We start from the raw sequence: 22,447 nt of genomic DNA, 5'->3' as shown, positions 1-22,447 counted from the left end.
CAGATGTTTATGTAGAAAAAAAATTTTTTTACTTTCTCAACACTCAACACTACACTTTAAACAAAAGGATATGTGGGGGAAAATCTCATATACACCCCCAAAACAAGTGGTGGGTTAACAAAGACAGACTCAGATATTTTGGAAAGCATGCCCTGTGTGAACAGGGGACATGGGTGTGCCTGACACACGTTACTGTCACCAGGAGAGGATGAAAAACTGTGTACTAAGCCAACTGTTTATCAACAGCCATGCTGACTGGGGATCAGAGGGAAATGTTTTAAGTATTCTCGCAAGATATGTAGGCATTTTGCTGTATTTTAGCTATATTTTTAAAAATTGGTTGAGCATTTTGGGTTGATGTGAAATGCATTATAATTTTCCCATGTAAAATCATGGGAAGCAGGCTACCAATGAGTATTTTGGTATGTCCAGTTATTAGGAATGATTCTATTTCCTCTCATGTCCTTAGAGGTTTGAAGATCCAGCCTTCCCTGTCCTCAAATGAAGGTACTGTTATCACCATTTTACAAAGAAACTGAGGCACAGAAGCAGGGGTATAACACGGCCTAGGTGACACAGCTAATAAATGGCAGGGGTGGATTGAAACGTGGAGAGTCTGGCTCTGTAGTTCATGCTCTTCCCCAAGGTCAAGTACATGATTAAACCTCAGTGAGCTACAACTTGAGGAAAGAAGCAGTGGCTTTTGGAAAGGCAGGAAGGGTAGAGAAGCTCTCCACCAGATTACAAAGAGATTCTTCTGGGCTCAGAGTAGGGGAGAGAGTTCTATGGTCCTGTTCCCCGGGGGTTTGGGCTCAGCTTCCTGGCAGCACCTGGGGAGGTGGCGGGATCACAAAGGAATGGCTTTGTGGTACATTATGTAGGGCAGAGCCGACTGGCAAGCGATTCCCGTCAGGATCCTGGCCCTGATGCAACAGAGCCACCTATCAGAAGTGGCCACAGTGACAGAGAGAATACTCTAGAGTAACCTGCGTGGAGGGATAACTTTTGATGCACCCCAATTCCTTGACACAGTGTCAGATCCCCCAAATATGGGCAAAACTCTAGTGTGGGTATGGGGGGGATGGGCAAAACTGACTAGGTTAAATCTCCTATCAACTCAAGTGGGTTGGTGGCTTGAGACTGTAATTAATTTACAGCCACAAAAGAGATTCATTCATTCATAAGAGATTCATTCTTTTTTTTTTTAAATTATTATTTATTTATTTGTTTATGGCTGTGTTGGGTCTTCGTTTCTGTGCGAGGGCTTTCTCTAGTTGTGGCAAGCGGGGGCCACTCTTCATCGCGGTGCGCGGGCCTCTCACTATCGCGGCCTCTCTTGTTGCGGAGCACAGGCTCCAGACGTGCAGGCTCAGTAGTTGTGGCTCACAGGCCCAGTTGCTCCGCGGCATGTGGGATCTTCCCAGACCAGGGCTCGAACCCTTGTCCCCTGCATTGGCAGGCAGATTCTCAACCACTGCGCCACCAGGGAAGCCCCTAAGAGATTCATTCATATTAAGCCAATGGGAGGACTGTCAAAAAGCATCAACTCTCAAACTCCTCAGGCCACCAAAACCAGTACAGACTTAGCTCTCATCTCTCACTGCTTCACCTTTCAGCCACTTCACTTCATCTTTTTAAAGACAGTTGGTACTCAGTGCTTTAGTTACAACAAAGTTAAACTCTTCATTTCTAAGTCAATTTTCACATAGGAAACTGAAGAAGTCATGATGAAAAACAGTGCAGAATAGATATAAATGAGCTCACTCATGTTATGTAATGCCAAATTCCACCCCAAGGCATTTTGATATCAGAAAAGAAATTTCTTGATATAAGCACATTCAAAACGTTGCCAGAAATCCACTGGTACTCTGGAAGGAACTGGCTTTGGAATCAGACTCTAGGGCTGCCATTTGCAAATTAGATCCTTTGACTTTTAGGGGCTTCATTTTTCTCACTCAAGAAGTTAGAAAAAATAGGACCTATAGAGTTTTACAGGGCTACTGGGAGAACTGAATTTTTAAAAAGTATCTGGAAAAGTAAGCACTCAGATGTTCTAAAATTTGGGAAGGGAAGAAACCGGAAAAAAAAGCCTTTATTTCTAGGAAGGGGGAGTGGATGCATTTCTGTAATCACAGTGCATGACATTGGAAAAGGAGAGCCCACGTTCAGAAAGCAAAAACATTAAAAGACCTACCAAGCGCCATCCAAATGCTAAATCTGATCCAGGTGTCTGCACTCAACTGGACCATCAAGTAAATGTTCACCAGGATGCTGAAGGCTGGCAAAAACGGTAAGAATGGAACCTAAGGGGGGAAATATCTTCTTAAATATACTCAAATTTTGAAAGCACGTTCCCCAAATTATTTCGACATGGTGGCAACTAATTTGACATACATACTTTCACAGTGTGTCAGTAAGTTTATATTCTCACAAAAAGGACAACCTGAATAAAACCCACTCATCTTGAGAATACTAAAAGTAGCACCGTATTTCACATTGTTTACTGCAGCCCAAAGCAGCAGAGGATTTATCCAGCCCGCTAACACCTGCATCACCACCAAGATGCAACTGGTTTCAGGGTTTAGTTTAGTTTAGGGTTTACTGGTTTAGTTCAGCTATCAACAGGGCATGCCTCTGGAACTCGGGCTACTCATGGTATCTCAGGTGGATCCTCCTCTTAGTTCAAATGGGACAAGATCATTTCACTTGCAGTGGAAGGGCTTTTGGTGGAAATAATCTTCCTGGGAGGGTCCTGAATTTCTAAAATAAAATATTCTAGTTATTCTTCTGATACTTCAGAATACCGGACAAGAAATTTGTTTACTATTATATAGAATAACGTGATAGGAGCACATTCAAGTTTTTGAAAAGAATACTTTAGACAAAAAAGGAGCAACTCAAAGAATCGTGACACTCTTGTTCATTGGTTAACGTCATCAGAAGTGCTTTTTTTTTTTTTAAAAGAAGCAATTCACAAAAACTAATGGACAAGAGAAAATGTGCATAATATTTAGGATCTCCAACCCTCATGACACGTACCATGAAGGCTACTTTTTGCTGATTCTGAGGCTGCCTCCAAATGATGAGCACAATGGCAACGCAGAGAACAAGCAACAGCGCCAGAAGACCGAGGCTCCACGCTTCCAGCCTGGCGATAGTGTGGACTCCGTGCGTGGTCAGAGTACTCAGGCCCAAAATGAGGAATGCTGCAAAGGTGACACGTTCGCGAAACAAAATCAGAGCACGCCCTTCACTCAGACTCCTATGTTCAAACAGTCTGTCTTGATAAGACATCAAGTTCTTTCTAGATCTGCTCTGCCAAATACTAAGATTCTTCATTTTTATTCTGGGAAGAAATGGCTAATTTCCCTGATTTAAGAAGCACGGCTCGCTTACTCATGACTGTCTCCCCCTGAGAAGCCAGCCTCCCCCTCTGGGCACTACCGTCTTGCCTTTCGGCTCATGGGCTACAGTCCCAGATGAGATCACATGGATTGATGGGATGTTGTCCGGGGTGGCTACTTCCCTTTTTTCAAATGGGAAAAGCAGGTCTGTTCATGTTCAGCTGTTGTAAACACTGACTGTTTATGTAAACAAATAATATATGATCTGCACCTTTTCTCCCTATTTCAGAGAGCGACATCACCACCCACCCACCCTTCTCTGACCATCAAGTCTGCATTAGGGCTCCCTCCTATGTGCTCTCAGAGAAACCTGTACTGCTCTTAGCTTGTCACCAACAGTCCTGTTCTGCAAAGCCCAGTGAGAGCAAGGACCATCCCTCTTGATATCCCAAGTACCCAGCAGAGTTCCTGCCACACTAATGATGTTCAATAAGTGTTGCTGAAAATATGCCCGATTACGTAACTGTGGGTGAGCAAACAGGATCTGCTATATCGCCTCGCAGTCTCCTTGGGTCTCTGTTCAGTTATTGTCAGGTGTACTTTGCTTCACACAGGAAGCACCCTCACAGCTGACAAAATGGACCAATTTTGTACTTCTGCCACTCTAACCTTAGGGAATTTCTTCCTTTCTTCTTCAATTACCAAGATATAATCAATTTATCCTGCTAATATAGAGATGATCTCAATGACCAGTGACCAGTTAGGTTCAAATCTCAGGACCGAGGGTAGTGCTAACATATTCTTTCATCCTCTTTCACATCATACCTGCTCCACCTACATATACCTGCCGGGTCTTTATAATGTACACAGTGAAGGGGACTTACCGAGGAATCCTACCAGAAAGCTCACGAGAGAGGCCGACTGTTTTGTGGGCAGAAGCGAGGGGCTGAAGAGGGTTCGCAGGCTGAAGCCCTGTCCTGGCAGCACAGTGACCTGGGACTCGCTTTTGGAGGCAGTGTTGGCACACGATCTCAGAGCTTCTTTCTCAGGACAATATTTGGGTTGCTCGTAAGATAAGCCAGGCTGGTACCTATTCCCAAATAAAGGCATGTCTCTTTATTCTCAACGGACACTTGGTCCAAATGAAATGAGCATCTGAGACTCTAAGCGAGACATTTCCATTCACAGCTGGTGCAGTAAATCCACATGTCTTGTGGCTGCAGCCCCAGAGTGTACTGAGCCAAGCCACACATCTGCTCAGTAGAATATCTGCAGCAACTCTGAATTTCCTCTGACAGCCACTTGATTAGAAAGTTATGTACATTAGATGCCGAAGAGAGTTACATTTTAAAGCGAGGCAAGTGTGACAATAGGATGATTATTCTGGAAATATCTATGTCCAAAGGAGATGCAGTTCACAAAAACAGCACAGAAACTCTGGTTAAATATCAGCTACAGAGTAACATACAGCCTTCAGTTTGGCCTTCAAAGGCCTCACTGCAACCTGTCTCTCTGGCCTCATCTCCCTCATCTCACACAGCCACCTCCCACCCATTCTCCTCTATTACCGATCCTCTTCCTCTTCAGCTGGCATCAAGATATCAGCCTGCTTCAATTCCTAGTATCTGCCCAGTCTCCCCAGTGTGGTCTTTTCCCTCTGAGCAGCCTTTGGTTAAACTTAAAAGTAACATTTGTCCCCCATCTGAAGAAGAAATATGCTCACTGAGAAAAAAATACACAAAAAGGGGGGTACGCAGAAGAAACCTGAAGTCACCCATTACACCACTACTCAGTATGAACCACTGCTAGCATTTTGGTACAATTTCAGCCAGGTATAAATGTAAATATGTGTATATGTATGCAAAAATCATTTCTTCGTGTAAATGTATGTTACTATTTAAACAAATTCAGATGCTACATATAGCTTTGCATCCAGAAACTGATACGTTTCTCCATATAATTAAATATCATTTTATTTGCTGTTAGAAGAGTCCACTGAAAAACTGTACCCTTCTTTATTTAACTATTCTATTTTTTTTTTTTATTGACGTATAGTTGATTTACAATGTTGTGTTAGTTTCTGGTATACAGCTAAGTGTCTGTTTATATACATATATATTCTTTTTCATATTCTTTTCCATTATGGTTATTTTAGGATATTGAATATAGTTCCCTGTGCTATACAGTAGGACCTTGCTGATTATCTATTTTATTAACTATTCTACTATTGATATTCAGCTTAGTTCAATTTTTTCACTATTGCATATATCTGTGTGTGCCTCTTTGATTAAATCTTTAGCATAAAAGCTTAGCAGCTGGATCACTGGGATTAAAAATATAGTATTCTTAAGTGTTTTTATACATTATGAGAACTTGTTGTTCACATAGATTAGGCTTATCTTTGGTAATTATCAATTTTAGTTGATTCTTTGCTTAAGGACCAAGTATGCTAATTATCCTTTGTACTCATGTTTGTACGTCTATGGCCTCTCACCTCTGTGAGACAACTAGCTCCTTGAAAGCAAGGTCAGTGAGCCCTAATTTTCTTTATTTCCCGGGCCCCACATGACACACAGTCTCCAGAACCATCTGGCAATGAGGGCAACTCACCTGAGGATGAGAACACAGGCTGCGACCAGAGAGTAGGCCAGAAGGGTGCCGATGGACATCATGTCCACGAGGGCCTTCAGGTCAAAAAGAAATGCCATCACAGCTATTGGGAAAAGAAAGAACAGTGAAGGAAACAGCCTGTGAGAAAACTCCACACAGCTGATAACTTTCAAGTCAGGGATAAGCGATGGGCACTTTTTTGTTTTAGTGCCAATGATAAGTCAATGAGAAAGGGTATTTCTCACAGTTAATAAGATGTTCTTTAGGTCATACAAACTGCTAATAAAACTTCAAAAACCCTCAGCTGTCTATCTAACAAAACACATCTACTTTGATTACTTAAAAAATATTGGCCTGACAAAGAGTGAAAATATTATATGACAGAATATTCTCCTTTGATGTTTCAGAAGAAAAACACTGCTAGGAAATATTGGCTGGCTCCTTTTTAAAAAAGCATAAAAGAATTCGAACAGAAGAGGTTTCATTATAGATGTTACATAATCATTTTAATTCCCATCTGCATTCTGAGTTATATCTTCTACAGAATAAAATAATGTCCAATTAAATTATGTTTCTGATAGAGGCTAAATTCTACTCCGATTAAAACCACACAATCTGACTAAATTTGAGCGATCTGTGCCCCGTCCCCAGGCCCCAATAATGTTAAGAGGCAAAGTATAATTTATACAGTTGAATAGTCAACTTGCACTTGCACTTAGCAATGTTTTCTCTCCATTGAAACATCAAAGTAGTGATGATATTAACTTGAATTTATCAAATAGTTGTCCCTATCATAATAAGTAGAAAACACCACATTCCACTCATGGGGTGTTCCAGACACCTCAGCAAGCTTTGTATCTCTATGATCTCCATTTATCTTCAATTCAATAATCCTATGAGACAGGGGAAATTATTTAGATTCAGCTTTATAGCGCAGTATTTGACTGTTTTTAAACAAAACCCCAGCAATTTCACATGGTTTAACTTAACAGGATTATTATCCTCTTTTTTATAGACAGGCTAACTTAACAAGGTTACAACTAGTAGGTAGAAGCGGGGTTCCAGCTAAAGCAACATGCCTGTGCCCCTTCTATAATAGCACATTGTTTCTTTAAATACACCCCATGCCTTACTTCGAAAAATCTCCATTGCTAGTATAGTTATACATCAGATTAAAATTTTAATATGTTTTGTAAGAACCACAGATAACCAAAACAAGGTAGCCAAAACAGAAGAAAATGATTAATTATCCATACAAGCTCTCTGATTTAAGTTAAAAACAAGCAAAGCAAGATGTGGGACTACAAAATAACAAAATATAATATTTTAGAGCATTAAAAATGCTACAATTATCTTCTTTTAATTATTAATTTCAATATCTTTTTATGCTGTCAAATTAAATTCTTCCTGAAGGAAGAAGAGTACATTTTAAAAAATTCTGAATACATAGTGAGAATGAATGGGCAAGATTTTACTGGAGAAAAAAAAGCTTTTATGGAGTAAATAAAATATGTTGTCCTTTGTCAAGATTTATGAACTATCTTTAATATCATAATGCACTGTTTAATCATAAAGTGGTCCTTAAATCATCAGTGCAAGCTTCATTTTATGGGGGCAGAAATCTAAGCACTGAGAAAATAAGTGATTTGACCTCCCAACATACATCTAATAAAGTGCCAAATTTATTACAAAACATTTATAAAGTGCAGTTGTTTAGGCAAATACTTTCTGACTCTGAAAGAATCCCATTTCATACATAATTAAGCATTAGTATTCTCTAATCTAATTTCCCCAAAATTCAGAGCCTCAACAAAACTATCATTTTTTGGTTTGAATTTCTACTACCAAGAGTGTTTATTGTTTTATCTATAAAGCTGGCTAAAGTCTTTCTCTTCCTCCATATAACAGGGGCCTTAAGGCCATTCTCTTGATCTGTAAAATCTCTTTGAAAATTTCCACATGGAATAAGAATCTGGACAACTAGGGTGCCTGCTGGATGCTGGTGGGAGACCTTGACGCCCAAGGAGATGGGAGGAACCCCCAAGTGAACCAGTAGGACATGGGGGGACTGAGCGGGGAGGAGAAGTGGAGGCCAGACAGGACCAGTGCCCTGGAGGGGTGGCTGGAAGGGGGGAGGGGTTCCCACACCTGGAGGGACCCTCGGGGACTCAGATCAAGGGGGAATGTGCTGAGCATTTCCCCTGCCCAATTGGCCCGGCTCTCAGGCAGGTCCTACACCCTCAGAGGCCCCCTCCAGGCCGTGTTGCTCCTGGGGGCTAGGAGGGAGGTCGGGGGAGAACAGGAGAGGCAGGCGGGAGGGGCCCTCCAGGACTGGAGGAGCAGGAGAGGAGCGGAGAGTGTTTGCCCCTCCCACTCGGACCAGGAAGCCTGCTGCGCTCTTAGGCCGGGTCCCCCACCCTCTGAGACCAGAGGCACAGCCAGGACCCCTTCTGTCGAGCCTAAGCTCCACACCCCTCCCAGGGCCTTTTCCAGCCCTGTGGGTCCTAAGTTAGGCCCCGCCTAACCCCGCCCCTGCCTAAGTCCCGCCCCCACAGCCAAGGCCTTTTCCACCTTTTTTTTTTCTCCTCTTTTTTACTATTGTGGTTCTGTTTTACCTTCCAAAAGTTGTTTCATCTATATTTTTATTTTTATATTCTTTCTAACATATCTGTTAGTTTCCTAGTCTAATTTTATTTTTTACCCTTTGTTATTGTTCTCCTTTTTTTTTTTTTGGCCACCCCATGTGGCTTGTGGGATCTTGGTTCATGAGCGGGGGTTGGGCTGAAGCTTCTGTGGTGGGAGCTCCAAGTCCGAACCACTGAACTAACAGAGAACCTCAGACCCCAGGGAATATTCATCAGAGTGAGGTTTCCCAGAGGTCCTCATCTCAGCACCAAGACCCAGCTCTACCCAACAGCCTACAAACTCCAGTGTTGGAAGCCTCAGGCCAAACAACCAGTAAGACAGGAACACAATCCCATCCATCAAAAAAAAAAAAAAAAAAAAGAGACGGCAAAAAAATATGTCACAGATGAAGGAGCAAGGTAAAAACCTACAGGACCAAATAAATGAAGAGGAAATAGGCAATCTACTTGAAAAAGAATTCAGAGTAATGAGAGTAAAGATGATCCAGAATCTTGGAAATAGAATGGAGGCACGGATTGAGAAAATACAAGAAACGTTTAACAAAGATCTAGAAGAACTAAAGAACAAACAAACAGCGATGAACGATACAATAACTGAAATGAAAAATACACTAGAAGGAATCAATAACAGAATAACTGAAGCAGAAGAATGAATAAGTGAGCTTGAAGACAGAATGGTGGAAATAACTACTGAGGAGCAGAATAAAGAAAAAAGAAGGAAAAGAATTGAAGACAATCTCAGAGACCTCTGGGACAACACTAAACGCACCAATATTCAAATTATAGGGGTCCCAGAAGAAGAAGAAAAAAAGAAAGGGTCTGAGAAAGTATTTGAAGAGATTATAATGGAAAACTTCCCTAACGTAGGAAAGGAAATAGTCACCCAAGTCCAGGAAGCACAGAGAGTCCCATACAGGATAAACCCTAGGAGAAACACACCAAGACACATATTAATCAAACTGACAGAAATTAAATTCAAAGAAAAAATATTAAAAGCAGCAAGGGAAAAGCAAAAAATAACATACAAAGGAATCCCCATAACGTTATCAGCTGACTTTTCAGCAGAAACTCTGCAGGCCAGAAGGGAGTGGCAGGATATACTTAAAGTGATGAAACAGAAAAACCTACAACCAAGATTACTCTATCCAGGAATCATTCAGATTGAATGGAGAAATCAAAAGCTTTTCAGACAAGCAAAAGCTAAGAGAATTCAGCACCACCAAACCAGCTTTACAACAAATGCTAAAGAAACTTCTCTAGGTGGGAAAGACAAGAAAAGAAAAAGACCCACAAAAACAAACCCAAAACAATTAAGAAAATGGTAATAGGAACATACATATCGATAATAACCTTGAATGTAAATGGATTAAATGCCCCAACGAAAAGACACAGACTGGCTGAATGGATACAAAGACAAGACCCATATATATGCTGTCTACAAGAGACCCACTTCAGACCTAGGGACACACACAGACTGAAAGTGAAAGGATGGAAAACGATATTCCATGCAAATGGAAATCAAACGAAAGCTGGAGTAGCAATACTCATATCAGATAAAATAGACTTTAAAATAAAGACTGTTATAAGAGATAAGGAAGGACACTGCATAATGATCAAGGGATCAATCCAAGAAGAAGATATAACAATTATAAATGTTTATGGACCCAACATAGGAGCACCTCAATACATAAGGCAAATGCTAACAACCATGAAAGAGGAAATCGACAGTAACACAATAATAGTAGTGGACTTTAACACCTCCCACTTAGACCAATGGACAGTTCATCCAAACAGAAAATAACTAAGGAAACACAAGCTTTAAATGACACAATAGACCAGATAGATTGAATTGATATTTATAGAACATTCCACCCAAAAGTGGCAGAATACATTTTCTTCTCAAGTGTACATGGAATATTCTCCAGGATAGATCGTATCTTGGGTCACAAATCAAACCTTGGAAAATTTAAGAAAATTGAAATCATATCAAGCATCTTTTCAGACCACAATACTATGAGATTGGAAATCAATTACAGGAAAAAAATTGTAAAAAACACAAATACATGGAGGCTAAACAGTGCACTACTAAATAACCAAGAGATCACTGAAGAAATCAAAGAAGATATAAAAATATATAGAAACAAATGACAATGAAAACATGATGACTCAAAACCTATGGGATGCAGCAAAAGCAGTTCTAAGAGGAAGTCTATAGCAATTCAATGTCACCTCAAGAAACAAAAAAAATCTCAAATAAACAACCTAACCCCACACCTAAAGCAACTAGAGAAAGAAGAACAAAGAAAACGCAAAGTCAGTAGAAGGAAAGAAATCATAAAGAACAGAGCAGAAATAAATGGAATAGAAACAAAGAAAACGATAACAAAGATCAATAAAACTGAAAGCTGGTTCTTTGAGAAGATAAACAAAATTGATAAACCCTTAGCAGAGCCATCAAGAAAAAAAGGGAGAGGACACAAATCAATAAAATTAGAAATGAAAAAGGAGAAATCACAATTGACACTGCAGAAATACAAAGGACTATAAGAGACTACTACAAACAACTATATGCCAAAAAAATGGGCAACCACGAAGAAATGGACAAATTCTTGGAAAGGTACTGAACCAGAAAGAATTAGAAACTATAAACAGACCTATCACAAGTAATGAAATTGAAACTGTAATTAAAAATATTCCAACAAACAAAAGTCCAGGACCAGATGGCTTCATGGGTGAATTCTATCAAACATTTAGAGAAGAGCTAACACCGATCTTTCTCAAACTCTTCCAAGAAATTGCAGAGGGAGGAACACTCCCAAATTCTTTCTATGAAGCCACCATAACCCTGATACCAAAACCAGAAAAAGATATCATAGAAAAAGAAAATTATAGAGCAATATCACTGATGAACATAGATGCAAAAATCTGGAACAAAATACTAGCAAACAGAATCCAACAACATATTAAAAGGATCATACACCATGATCAAGTGGGATTTATCCCAGAAATGCAAGAATTTTTCAATACACGCAAATCAATCAATGGGATACACCACATTAACAAATTAAGGAACAAAAACCATATGATCATTTCAATAGATGCAGAAAAAGCTTTTGACAAAATTCAACACCCATTTATGATAAAAACTCTCCAGAAAATGGGCATAGAGGGAACCTACCTCAACATAATAAAGGCCATATATGACAAACCCACAGCAAACATCACACTCAATGGTGAAAAACTGAAAACATTTCCACTAAGATCAGGAACAAGACAAGGATGTCCACTCTTGCCACTCTTATTCAACATAGTTTTGGAAGTCCTAGCCACAGCAATCAGAGAAAAAAAAGAAATAAAAGAAATACAAATGGGAAAAGAAGAAGCAAAACTGTCACTGTTTGCAGATGACATGATACTATACATAGAAAATCCTAAAGATGCCACCAGAAAACTACTAGAACTAATCAATGAATTTGGTAAGGTTGCAGGATACAAAATTAATGCACAGAAATCTCTGGCATTCCTATACATTAACAACAAAAAATCAGAAAGAGAAATTAAGGAAACAATCCCATTTACCATCGCAACAAAAAGAATAAAATACCTAGGAATCAACCTACCTAAGGAGGCAAAAGACTTGTACTCAGAAAACTATAAAACACTGATGAAAGAAACAAAGATGACATAAACAGATGGAGAAATATACCATGTTCTTGGATTGGAAGAATCAATATTGTGAAAATGACTATACTACCCAAAGCAACCTACAGATTCAATGCAATCCCTATCAAACTACCAATGTCATTCTTCCCAGAATTAGAACAAAAAATTTTACAATTTGTATGGAAACACAAAAGACCCCAAATAACCAAAGCAATCTTGAGAAAGAAAAACGGAGCTGGAGGAATCAGACTCCCTGTCTTCAAACTATACTACAAAGCTACAGTAATCAAGACAGTATGGTACTCGCACAAAAACAGAAATATAGCTCAGGATAGAAAGCCCAGAGGTAAACCTATGCAAATATGGTCACCTAATTTACGACAAAGGAGATAAGAACATACAATGGAGAGAAGGCAGCCTCTTCAATAAGTGGTGCTTGGAAAACTGGACAGCCACATGTAAAAGAATGAAATTAGAATGCTCCCTAACACCATACACAAAAATAAACTCAAAATGGATTAAAGACCTAAATGTAAGGCCAGACGCTATAAAACTCTTAGAGGAAAACATAGGAAAAACACTCTTTGACATAAAGCACAGCAAGATCTTTTTTGACCCACCTCCTAGAATAATGGAAATAAAAACAAAAATAAACAAATGGGACCTAATGAAACCTAAAAGCTTTTGCACAGCAAAGGAAACCATAAACAAGACAAAAAGACAACCCTCAGAATGGGAGAAAATATGTGCAAATGAAACAACAGACAAAGGATTAATCTCCAAAATATACAAACAGTTCATGGAGTTCAATATCAAAAAAACAAACAACCCAATTAAAAAATGGGCAGAAGACCTAAATAGACATTTCAAAGAAGACATACAGATGGCCAAGAGGCATGTGAAAAGATGCTCAACATCACTAATTATTAGAGAAATGCAAATAAAAACTACAATGAGGTATCACCTCACACCAGTCAGAATGGTCATTATCAAAAAATCTAGAAACAATAAATGCTGGAAAAGATGTGGTGAAAAGGGAACCCTCCTATACTGTTGGTGGGAATGTAAATTGATACAGTCACTATGGAGAACAGTAAGGAGGTTCCCTAAAAACTAAAAATAGAACTACCATACGACCCAGCAATCCCACTACTGGGCATATACCCTGAGAAAACCATAATTCAAAAAGAGTCATGTACCACAATGTTCATCGCAGCACTATTTACAATAACCAGGACATGGAAGCAACCTAAATGTCCATCAACAGATGAATGGATAAAGAAGATGGGGAACATATATACAATGGAATATTACTCAGCTATAAAAAGAAACAAAATTGTGTTATTTGTAGTGAGGTGGATGGATCTAGAGTCTGTCATACAGAGTGAAGTAAGTCAGAAAGAGAAAAACATATACTGTATGCTAATGCATGTATATGGAATCTAAAAAAAAAATGGTCCTGATGAACCTAGTGGCAGGGCAGGAATAAAGACACAGACACAGAGAATGGACCTGAGGACACGGCGAGGCGGGGAGACTGGGGTGAAGTGAGAGAAGCATCGACATATATACACTACCAAATGTAAAATAGATAGCTAGTGGGAAGCAGCAGCATAGCACAGAGAGGTCAGCTCGGTGCTTTGCGAGTACCTAGAGGGGTGGGATAGGGAGGGTAGGAAGGAGGCTCAAGAGGGAGGGGATATGGGGATATATGTATGCATGTGGCTGATTCACTCTGTTGTACAACAGAAACTAACACAGCATTGTGAAGCAATTATACTCCAACAAAGATGTATTAAAAAAATTTTTAAAAACTGTGAGAAAAAAAAAAAGAATCTGTCCAAAAGCATTTTACATGGATATTATGACATGCCAAAAGGTAGGCAAATGGAGTTTGTTGTTTTTTTTTTTTTTTAACATGACTTAATATCACAACCGTTGAAAGGAAAAATAGATTCCTAATGGGGTTTATGACCGTATAGGTATTAGTAACCCTTAGAGAACCATGACGGCCCAGGAAGTGGGGTTAGCCACCATACTGAGGGCGGTGATAACAATGACCAAATATAAATTATCTCTGACATTTCTTATATTTAATTAAGAATGGGTAAACTTTAGCTTTTCAAAAATCCTATGGTCGTTTAGCAATGTTCAACTTAAATCCTGGACGAAAAAGAAAATATTGAATCATTATTTTTAATTAACAATTCAAGTATTAAGTAATCATTCTTTAATTAACATTTTGTGTGTCAATAAATAATTTTATGTGGTCTTTCATCGATCTGAAAAGCATTCGATAGCTGATATATAGTGAAGAACCATTACAAACCTTTGCGCATTTGTTAGAAGCCCCAAAGGTTAAGATAATGAAATAGGACCAAATCCCAAAGGGTCAGTTATGAATTTTGGGAGAGCACCACCACCACAATTTGCAGATGTGATTCCAATGTTCATACCCTAATTTATCAGTGATTTTGTTCTTAACTTACATGCACAGCAAGCAGACCCTCTTTATAAGTCCATGCATGCGCATAAAATGCTCAAGTCCAATGTTGAAGAATCCTATGTTTGTAAAGCTTACCAGAGATGACCCCTGCAGTCAATGTGGCAGCTACTGGTGACTGCCTCTTACTCACTCTGGCAAGAAATCTAAACAGTAAACCATCCCGGGCCATGGCAAACAGAATTCGGGGCAAAGGAAACATGGAACCCAGAAGACTAGAACAGAAAAATTCATAATCCACATGTGAGTTATTACAAGTATTATTCTAGATGAGTATATACTGGTAAAGACTGGACACACTAAAGTACAGAACCTATAGCAAAAAAAATTTCAAAATCGGAAATAATCACAAAAAAGTTATTAATCTTTATATATATCAAAACAGAAAACAACCTAATTTTCCATTTCTCTTCCAGAATCCTCAATGAAAAAAGATCCCCCTTTACTTAATAAAAGTCAACTCTCTCACCTGCCACCGCACCCGACGATAAAGTAGCAATTATTGGTGTCTTCGTTTTGGAATTGATTTGAGCTAGACATTTGAAAAGCAACCCATCCTCCGCCATAGCATAGATTACACGAGGCATTGGGAAAATGGATCCAAGAAGACTGAATAAAAAGCAAACACATGCAGTATGGCAAACACATTCATGCAAGATTACATCCCAGAACTGAAATTAAGTAATCGTATAAAACTCAGCATCACAGCTGTGATTATGAAGTCTTGTTATTTTTAAAATGTATTATGATTGGGCATTTAAAAATAGATACCAATTAACCATTGTGCTACTTATTATTCTCTTACAGATATTTGCCCAGCACAGTTATCAGACTAAAAACAATACTGCAAATAATTGTGCAGGCCCATGATTACTACTAAATTAAAACTAAGGAATTAAGACTTAAAAAAAAACCCAATTGTATCATTAAGACATTTTTAACTTAGAAAATAAAATTTATAAATTGATATGTAATTACAGAAAAGATTAAGTAATTTGATTTTATAGTATAGTCACTTCATTTATTCAATAACTACACATTTTTCATATTTATTTTACCATTATTTTTCCTCATATAGTGTGATCTTTGATCAAATTAATAATTCTTAGCATCATAAGATAATCAAGACAGAAAAAGACAAAAACAAAATCAACTCACTGTAAATTTAGTACATAAAAACAGCCGCAATTAAACGTTAGTAACAGTGCAGTTAAAGAAAATGATTTTTGCTTTAGATGTTTTGAATTACTTGTGTGTTTACTGGCTGCATCATTCTGTACATGAATTAGTTGTAAAAAATAACCATTTAAAGAGAAAGTAAGTAAAATATAATTTTTAAATCAGTCTTCTTTATCTTTTAATAAACCTGGGTTGAGCTTGGCCACAAATAAATCTTTGTCCATCTCTCTTCTAAGACCATGGTGGCAAGGTATCACCACAGTTCAGATTTTTGAAACTGTTCGAAACTATTTAGAATAAACCTCAACACTGGCAGATGGCTAAGAAACCAACAGGGGTAATTTCTAATTGCTGCTTAATATTATCTTGAATACAAAATAAAAGAGAGTGTGAGGGGAAAAAAAGCTAGGCTGATGAATTATACAAAAAAATTTCTTTTTCCGATTTCAGACTTTTAGAAAATTATTTTCACTTCAAAAAATTAGTAATCAAGCAGAGATTAATTTTTCTCTTTGTAAGAATGCTCTAAGTATAGCACAATATAAAACTCAAATGAAATATCTTATGATCACATGTTAAATTAAAATATGAGTAGCTCAGGAAACTTGAGAAATGAATCATAAAATATTAAAATAAGCAGCTACTGAAAATCTGAATACTTGAGATTCAACTATTCTTTTCGCATAGATTTATGCAAATTTCCACCATTAATTTGAGAACAGTAATTTCCATTTCTACACCAAGTTCACTCTGATCAGTGCTGAGAGGAAAAAGTCTCAGTGCTTCATAACAAAAAGCATATTATACTTAACAATGCCACAGCATATAGCTTCCACTCATTACAGACTTGATATTATTTTAAAAGACGGCAGAAAATGTCAAGTCTGCACATAAGGTCTCAATTGTCTGTAGCACTACAAGTAACACCAAAGCCAGCAGGGAAACATACTAGTATAAGCATTGTAACGTTTTACAGTGCATATATATATGAATATGTATGAAATATATAAATGTGTATAAATGCCATATATATCCACAGGAGCTTGGATCATCACTATCTTGAAAAACTGACTTTTAACTGACGGGGGACATGTTTTTATCACTAAAGATTTTGATATGGCAATTTGGGTGAACTATTCAGAGAATACTGTTGTATAATGTGTTCCTCCTGTTAGGATTATTTGTAAAACATACAAAAGCAATTCTTTAGGCGCTGACTACCTTTGCAGTAGCCCAGACAGCCCTGCCCCAAACGCAATGCAACGTACCTTGTGGACAAAGCACACAGGGAGCCTGCTGCGACGACGTATTTGGCGGGACCCCATCCAACATACTCAAACGCTACAGGAAGCGGGCTTTTCTCATCGAGGAGGTAGTATGGCATCATCAGTGTTAAAGCTGCTGAGACCCCAAAATAGGCCATAAAGCAAACGAGCAGAGAAGTCACAATTCCAATAGGAATAGCTTTCTGAGGATTCCGGACTTCCTCACCTAAGGAAACATAAACAAAAGATCTGCATATTTAATAAAACATGAATAGGTAAAACAGGAATTCTTCTTCTCCTTCATAGTAATTCTACTTGGCTCTGTCCCTTCTGTTTTCTCAGCTTGCTCCGTCTATGCTACATGACGTTTCTTCTCTTCTTGAGGGTCCTGTGCTGTCACATAAAGATCAAAGCCCAGAGGCAAGAAGAGAAAGCAAGAAATCCTGCAAGTCAGTTTCCCATTTCCAGAAAGAAAAAATATGCTATCCCAGCACTATTAAATGTTTAGGGAGAGAACAGAGTCTTTTTTTTTTTTTTTTAATTTATTTCTGACTGTGTTGGGTCTTCGTTTCTGTGCGAGGGCTTTCTCTAGTTGTGGCGAGCGGGGGCCACTCTTCATCGCGGTGCGCGGGCCTCTCACCATCGCGGCCTCTCTTGTTGCGGAGCACAGGCTCCAGACGCGCAGGCTCAGTAGTTGTGGCTCACGGGCCCAGTTGCTCTGCGGCATGTGGGATCTTCCCAGACCAGGGCTCGAACCCGTGTCCCCTGCATTGGCAGGCAGATTCTCAACCACTGCGCCACCAGGGAAGCCCGAGAACAGAAGTCTTAATCCATTTGGAAAATGATTCCTCCACAGAGATTACACATCATGGCATTCTGCAGGCCCTTAATTATGAAGGCTTCCATATATATGAAGACAAACTTCTACTCAGTGCATTGATTTATATTAAATGTTAGTTTTAATACAAAACAGCACTTTTTCAATCTTTCTAATACAATTTGGCATTTGAAACACCCAAAATATGGTCAATTATAAGGCCATGCAATAATGTGAACCCAGAGGAAGCATTTAGGGACTAATTAATTGTAGCATGATTACTTTGTTGTACAGGATAAAGAGAAAAGAATTACCACAACATATTTTGTCCTGTTAAAGAAGAAACAATTTAAGAGCATGGTCATTGTTGTTACTCACGGTGATAGCACTTTCAGACCAAAGGTTAAGGGTAGTAATTATGACCGACACTTATAAAGTAGTTGACAACTTGCAAAGTATCTTTCATAATCTTAGGTACCCTTCAGAACATCTGAGAGGTAGGTATTGCAGGTAACCTTCATAACATCTGAGAGGTAGGTACTGCTCTCCTGATTTTACCAATATGGAAACCAAAGCTCAGAGAGTTTCACTAATTTTCTTTTTATACAGCAGGTGTTACTTCTGGGTCTGGAACCAGCCCTTATTATCCCAAATTCCACTCTCTTCCCTTGAACCTCTGCTGTCACCTATGGGTACTCATGTGGTTCAAAGAACAATTTTTCCTTCGACATAGAGCCAAGAGTCTGCTCTTACCAGTTGTTGCAATGCAGTCAAATCCCACAAAGGCATAAAAGCAGGTTGCAGCCCCAGCCAAAGTTCCTGCAAAGCCATAAGGCATAAAGCCACCAGCCCCATAGATACTTGTTCCATTTTCAGAAGGTGGCTCCCTAAGGAAGAGGAGAAGCACATTGGAAAGTCATTTTCCTAGAAAACTGCTTCTTCAAGCAATTTGTCTCAAACTACAGCCTCGGAAGGTTATTATGTTCACCAGCCCTTGGAAGCTGATGTGTACAAAACTGAAGGTAAACTCTGATTTTTTTCACCCTATCCTAGCGGATGTGGTGGTGTTCTCAATAGTGGCACCCCTCTCTGGTTACCAGCACTCAACTAGAGGCTGATCATTAGCATAAGCAGAAGACTCAGATCCACTCTGGCTGGAACTCATAGCCAGGCAGCATTTTGAGAACAGAGACCCCATATATGGGCCATGATCTGAAATAAAGACAAGAAACTTTCTCTTCTCGTGGACAGTGGGGCAGACTGCACATCTGAAAAATTTACTGAGAGGACTTTTGACGAGGTGAAATAAAATTCTCTAATCTTGATTAATAATACTGAAGTTGAATATTCTATTACATGTTACAAATTATATAAAACCAGAGGATACTAAATTTTTGCCTCAACAGAATGGCTACAAACAGCATATGTAAAGAAAAACAGGTACATGTACATCACTTCATGTAATAGACATTTTTGTAATCTTATTTACACATAGGAATATTATGCTTAAATAAATCTTAGGATGAAACCTTTCACGTATAATTAATTTAAATTTGAGATGATCAGGTTTAAAGTGAAACGCATAGACAATTCTGCTTATGCAATCAATAACATTCTCCAAAAAATCAGCAGGTCTGAAAATTACTACACGGTTGAAAGAATGCAATGGAACCAAATAGTGTCCCCAAAGGAAAAACTAAAGGATGCATGACTCAAAAACGCTCATGGTTATTTTGAGGTGATAAATCTTTGGAGGGAAAAAACCATCCTTCCAATGGTTAGGACCTCTCCTTGCTCCTCCTTAACACTGGAGCCACGCTTGAGGTTAAGAACCAGCAACTACATGGCTTTAAACAGCTGCTCAGTAGTGAGCACACCTATGCATTCAGGAAGAACAGTCTTGAAATAGAACAAACCTTCAGAAAGCTCTCTGCAGCAAAAAGTTTGAGAACAGTTGTTCTAGAGGAAAATGTAACATAAGACAAAAGCAAGCAAATATTTTTAAAAACTCAAAATAGGAGGGGAAAAACCCGAATATTTTACCTGGCACTTGCAGATATATTTTTGAGAAACTCTTCACTAATCTTCCAGTTTGCCACGTTTCCTTTCACAAACCCAGCGACCATAACAAAGAGAAGGACCAGGATATTAATGGCTGTGAAGACTTTATTCACCCAAGCAGACTCTTTTACTCCAAAAGATAAAAGACCTATGGAAAAAGAGAGAGTATTTTAACCTTTAGGAAAAGGCAACAGCATTTTGAGACAGTTACAAGCTTTAGGATATCATTTCACCAGCATTCATATATTTAACTGACATTTATCCCTTTCTATTGAGAGTTCTTAGTCACCTAATTGTGAATAAAACTAACTTGATTTCAGAATGCAGACTGTGCTCATAGCCAGGAGATCCCAAACTCTCCCATAAATGAATAAATTTAGTAACTGGCTTTTATTATCAATGGGTAGGTAAAGTAACTTAATTTTAATGAAATGTTGTTCTAAAAAGCCATTTCAAGGTTAATGGCTGAAAAATTTTTAAAGTAAAAACTAATCATATTGTCTGCCTCATATTTACAGAATACATTAAACAAAATAATTATTCAATTGTCATGACAAAAAATATTTTGTTAAATCCATATTCATTTTAATAGCTTTATTTTTATATTCGGATTGTAAATGCAATCAATTTCCCATTCAAGTAACTTGGAGATACAGAAAAGAAAAAAAAAGAAAGGAAATAAAGATCAAGTGTAATTTCCTTTCCAGAATTTTGCACACACACACACACAAAGACACACAGGCACATATTTACGTGTCAACAAACATATAACCTCATTTTTAACAGTCACATACTCTTCTACTGTGTGGAGACACTACATTTTACTCCTATATTTACAGACAATCAGGTCACTGTTAGCTTCTTACAGCTATAAACAGTACTGACCTAATCATCCTTTTATAAATATCTTTTTACACTTTCTAATTATTTCTTTACAATAATTTTCTATAAGGTAATACCATATCAACGGTATACACTTTATATAAGACTTTTGGTTCATACCGTCAAAACAGTCTCCAGAAAGTTTGGCCCAATTTAAATTGTCCATTTTTTCCCATTAGGCTATTCTTATTCATATTGATTTATAAGACTTATTTATACACTAATGCTATAAGCTCTCTCACTGTATATGTATATAGCATGTTTTCCCCAATTTATCATGTACTTTTAATCTTAGTGTTGATTAAACATGTAAGAAAGTTTTAGAATATAAATTTTTCCTCTTTAGTTTTTACCTCTAGAAAGATTTTCCCTAATATTAACCCCAAAACATTCACCTTTGTTTCCTTCCAGTACTTTCATGATTATATCTATCATATCTATATCTTTAATACATCTTGTATAAGATATGAATTATGGATCAAAGAAAGTTTACTTTTTACTGTCGGGGAAATAACTGTGATGAAAGGCTTATATCACGTACATACTTGCTTCTTCCCCGTATCTGTACCACCCATGATCAAATAAGCAAAATTATCCAAGTAGAGATGAGAAAAGCTGAATTTCATTCCCCTACCTGTATAATTCCCAGAATTATACAAGAATACAACTATATTAATATAAAGGAAAACTATGGTCAGTACAGTTATTGACTCTGTCAGTACAATTACTGACTCTGCTGTCAGATTAGGAAACACTACACAACTCTATACCTTGGAAATATACACTATACTACTATACATTTGGGAAAATAACAAAGCCACTGCCAAGTTTTATAAAAGTTTCCCAATACCCCAAGTGCCCTCTCCATTCTGAGATCCCCAACTCCCACCAGTAAATTAGCCTTCTCATCTAAATGCTGCATACACTTCCCTTGTATCTTTAATAAAACAACAGCCTCAGTTGACAAGACATTTGGCATTACAATATGAATAAAGATAACAGCAGGAGGTTTTGGTCTTTGAAGTTTCTAAGAACAAAGTTATCATGTAATCTTAGCCTGTCCTGAAAGAAAAGACATGATGGTTGATGAACACGGGACATAAGATGCAGGCCAAGGCCTGAGTCTTGCCATGGAATTTAATGACTGAAACTGTGTCATAACTACATGCTTCTCATCGTTTAGAGATTAAAGCTGAATATTTAAGGTCACTGAAACCATCCTTAAATAAAATGTGATGTAACTAATTTAATGTTAGCTAGGCGTTTGAGAAACCAAAACAAATAAAACCTATCACCTGTTGAAAAACAATTCATGCAATTTTTCTTGACATTAGAAGGAAAATGCCAAATAACTTGGACCTATAAATTTTGTTCATGTCCCTAACCATATCCCTACCTAAAACATTAAATTAGTGGCTAACATTTTAAAGGGTAAAGTTATTTTTTTAATTATGTAATTTTATAAGGAAAAATTATAG

General features: G+C 38.0%; 1 protein-coding gene across 8 annotated transcripts in view; it reads right to left on the bottom strand.

The window, feature by feature from the left end:
• SLC7A2 (solute carrier family 7 member 2) overlaps positions 1-22,447 on the bottom strand; it is a 71,772-nt gene that overhangs the window by 5,454 nt on the left and 43,871 nt on the right. For 5 of the 8 annotated variants that reach the window (XM_082374795.1, XM_082374794.1, XM_082374796.1 and 2 more), the window contains 8 exons: positions 20,070-20,235; positions 18,780-18,913; positions 17,213-17,435; positions 15,235-15,374; positions 5,955-6,057; positions 4,229-4,434; positions 3,040-3,206; positions 2,195-2,303 (listed from right to left, as the gene is read on the bottom strand). In XM_082374795.1, coding sequence (XP_082230921.1) covers positions 2,195-2,303; positions 3,040-3,206; positions 4,229-4,434; positions 5,955-6,057; positions 15,235-15,374; positions 17,213-17,435; positions 18,780-18,913; positions 20,070-20,235 — 1,248 coding nt within the window. Of the gene's footprint in view, positions 1-42; positions 1,495-2,194; positions 2,304-3,039; positions 3,207-4,228; positions 4,435-5,954; positions 6,058-14,843; positions 14,981-15,234; positions 15,375-17,212; positions 17,436-18,779; positions 18,914-20,069; positions 20,236-22,447 lie in introns of those variants that run through there. The other 3 variants (XM_082374791.1, XM_082374790.1, XM_082374792.1) reach the window with 3 other exon arrangements.

This window comes from Balaenoptera borealis, assembly GCF_965194805.1.
Source record: "Balaenoptera borealis genome assembly, chromosome: 21".
NCBI lineage: Eukaryota > Metazoa > Chordata > Mammalia > Artiodactyla > Balaenopteridae > Balaenoptera > Balaenoptera borealis.
The sequence above is the reverse complement of the archived record's forward strand: the minus strand, read 5'-3'. Positions and strand labels throughout refer to the sequence as shown.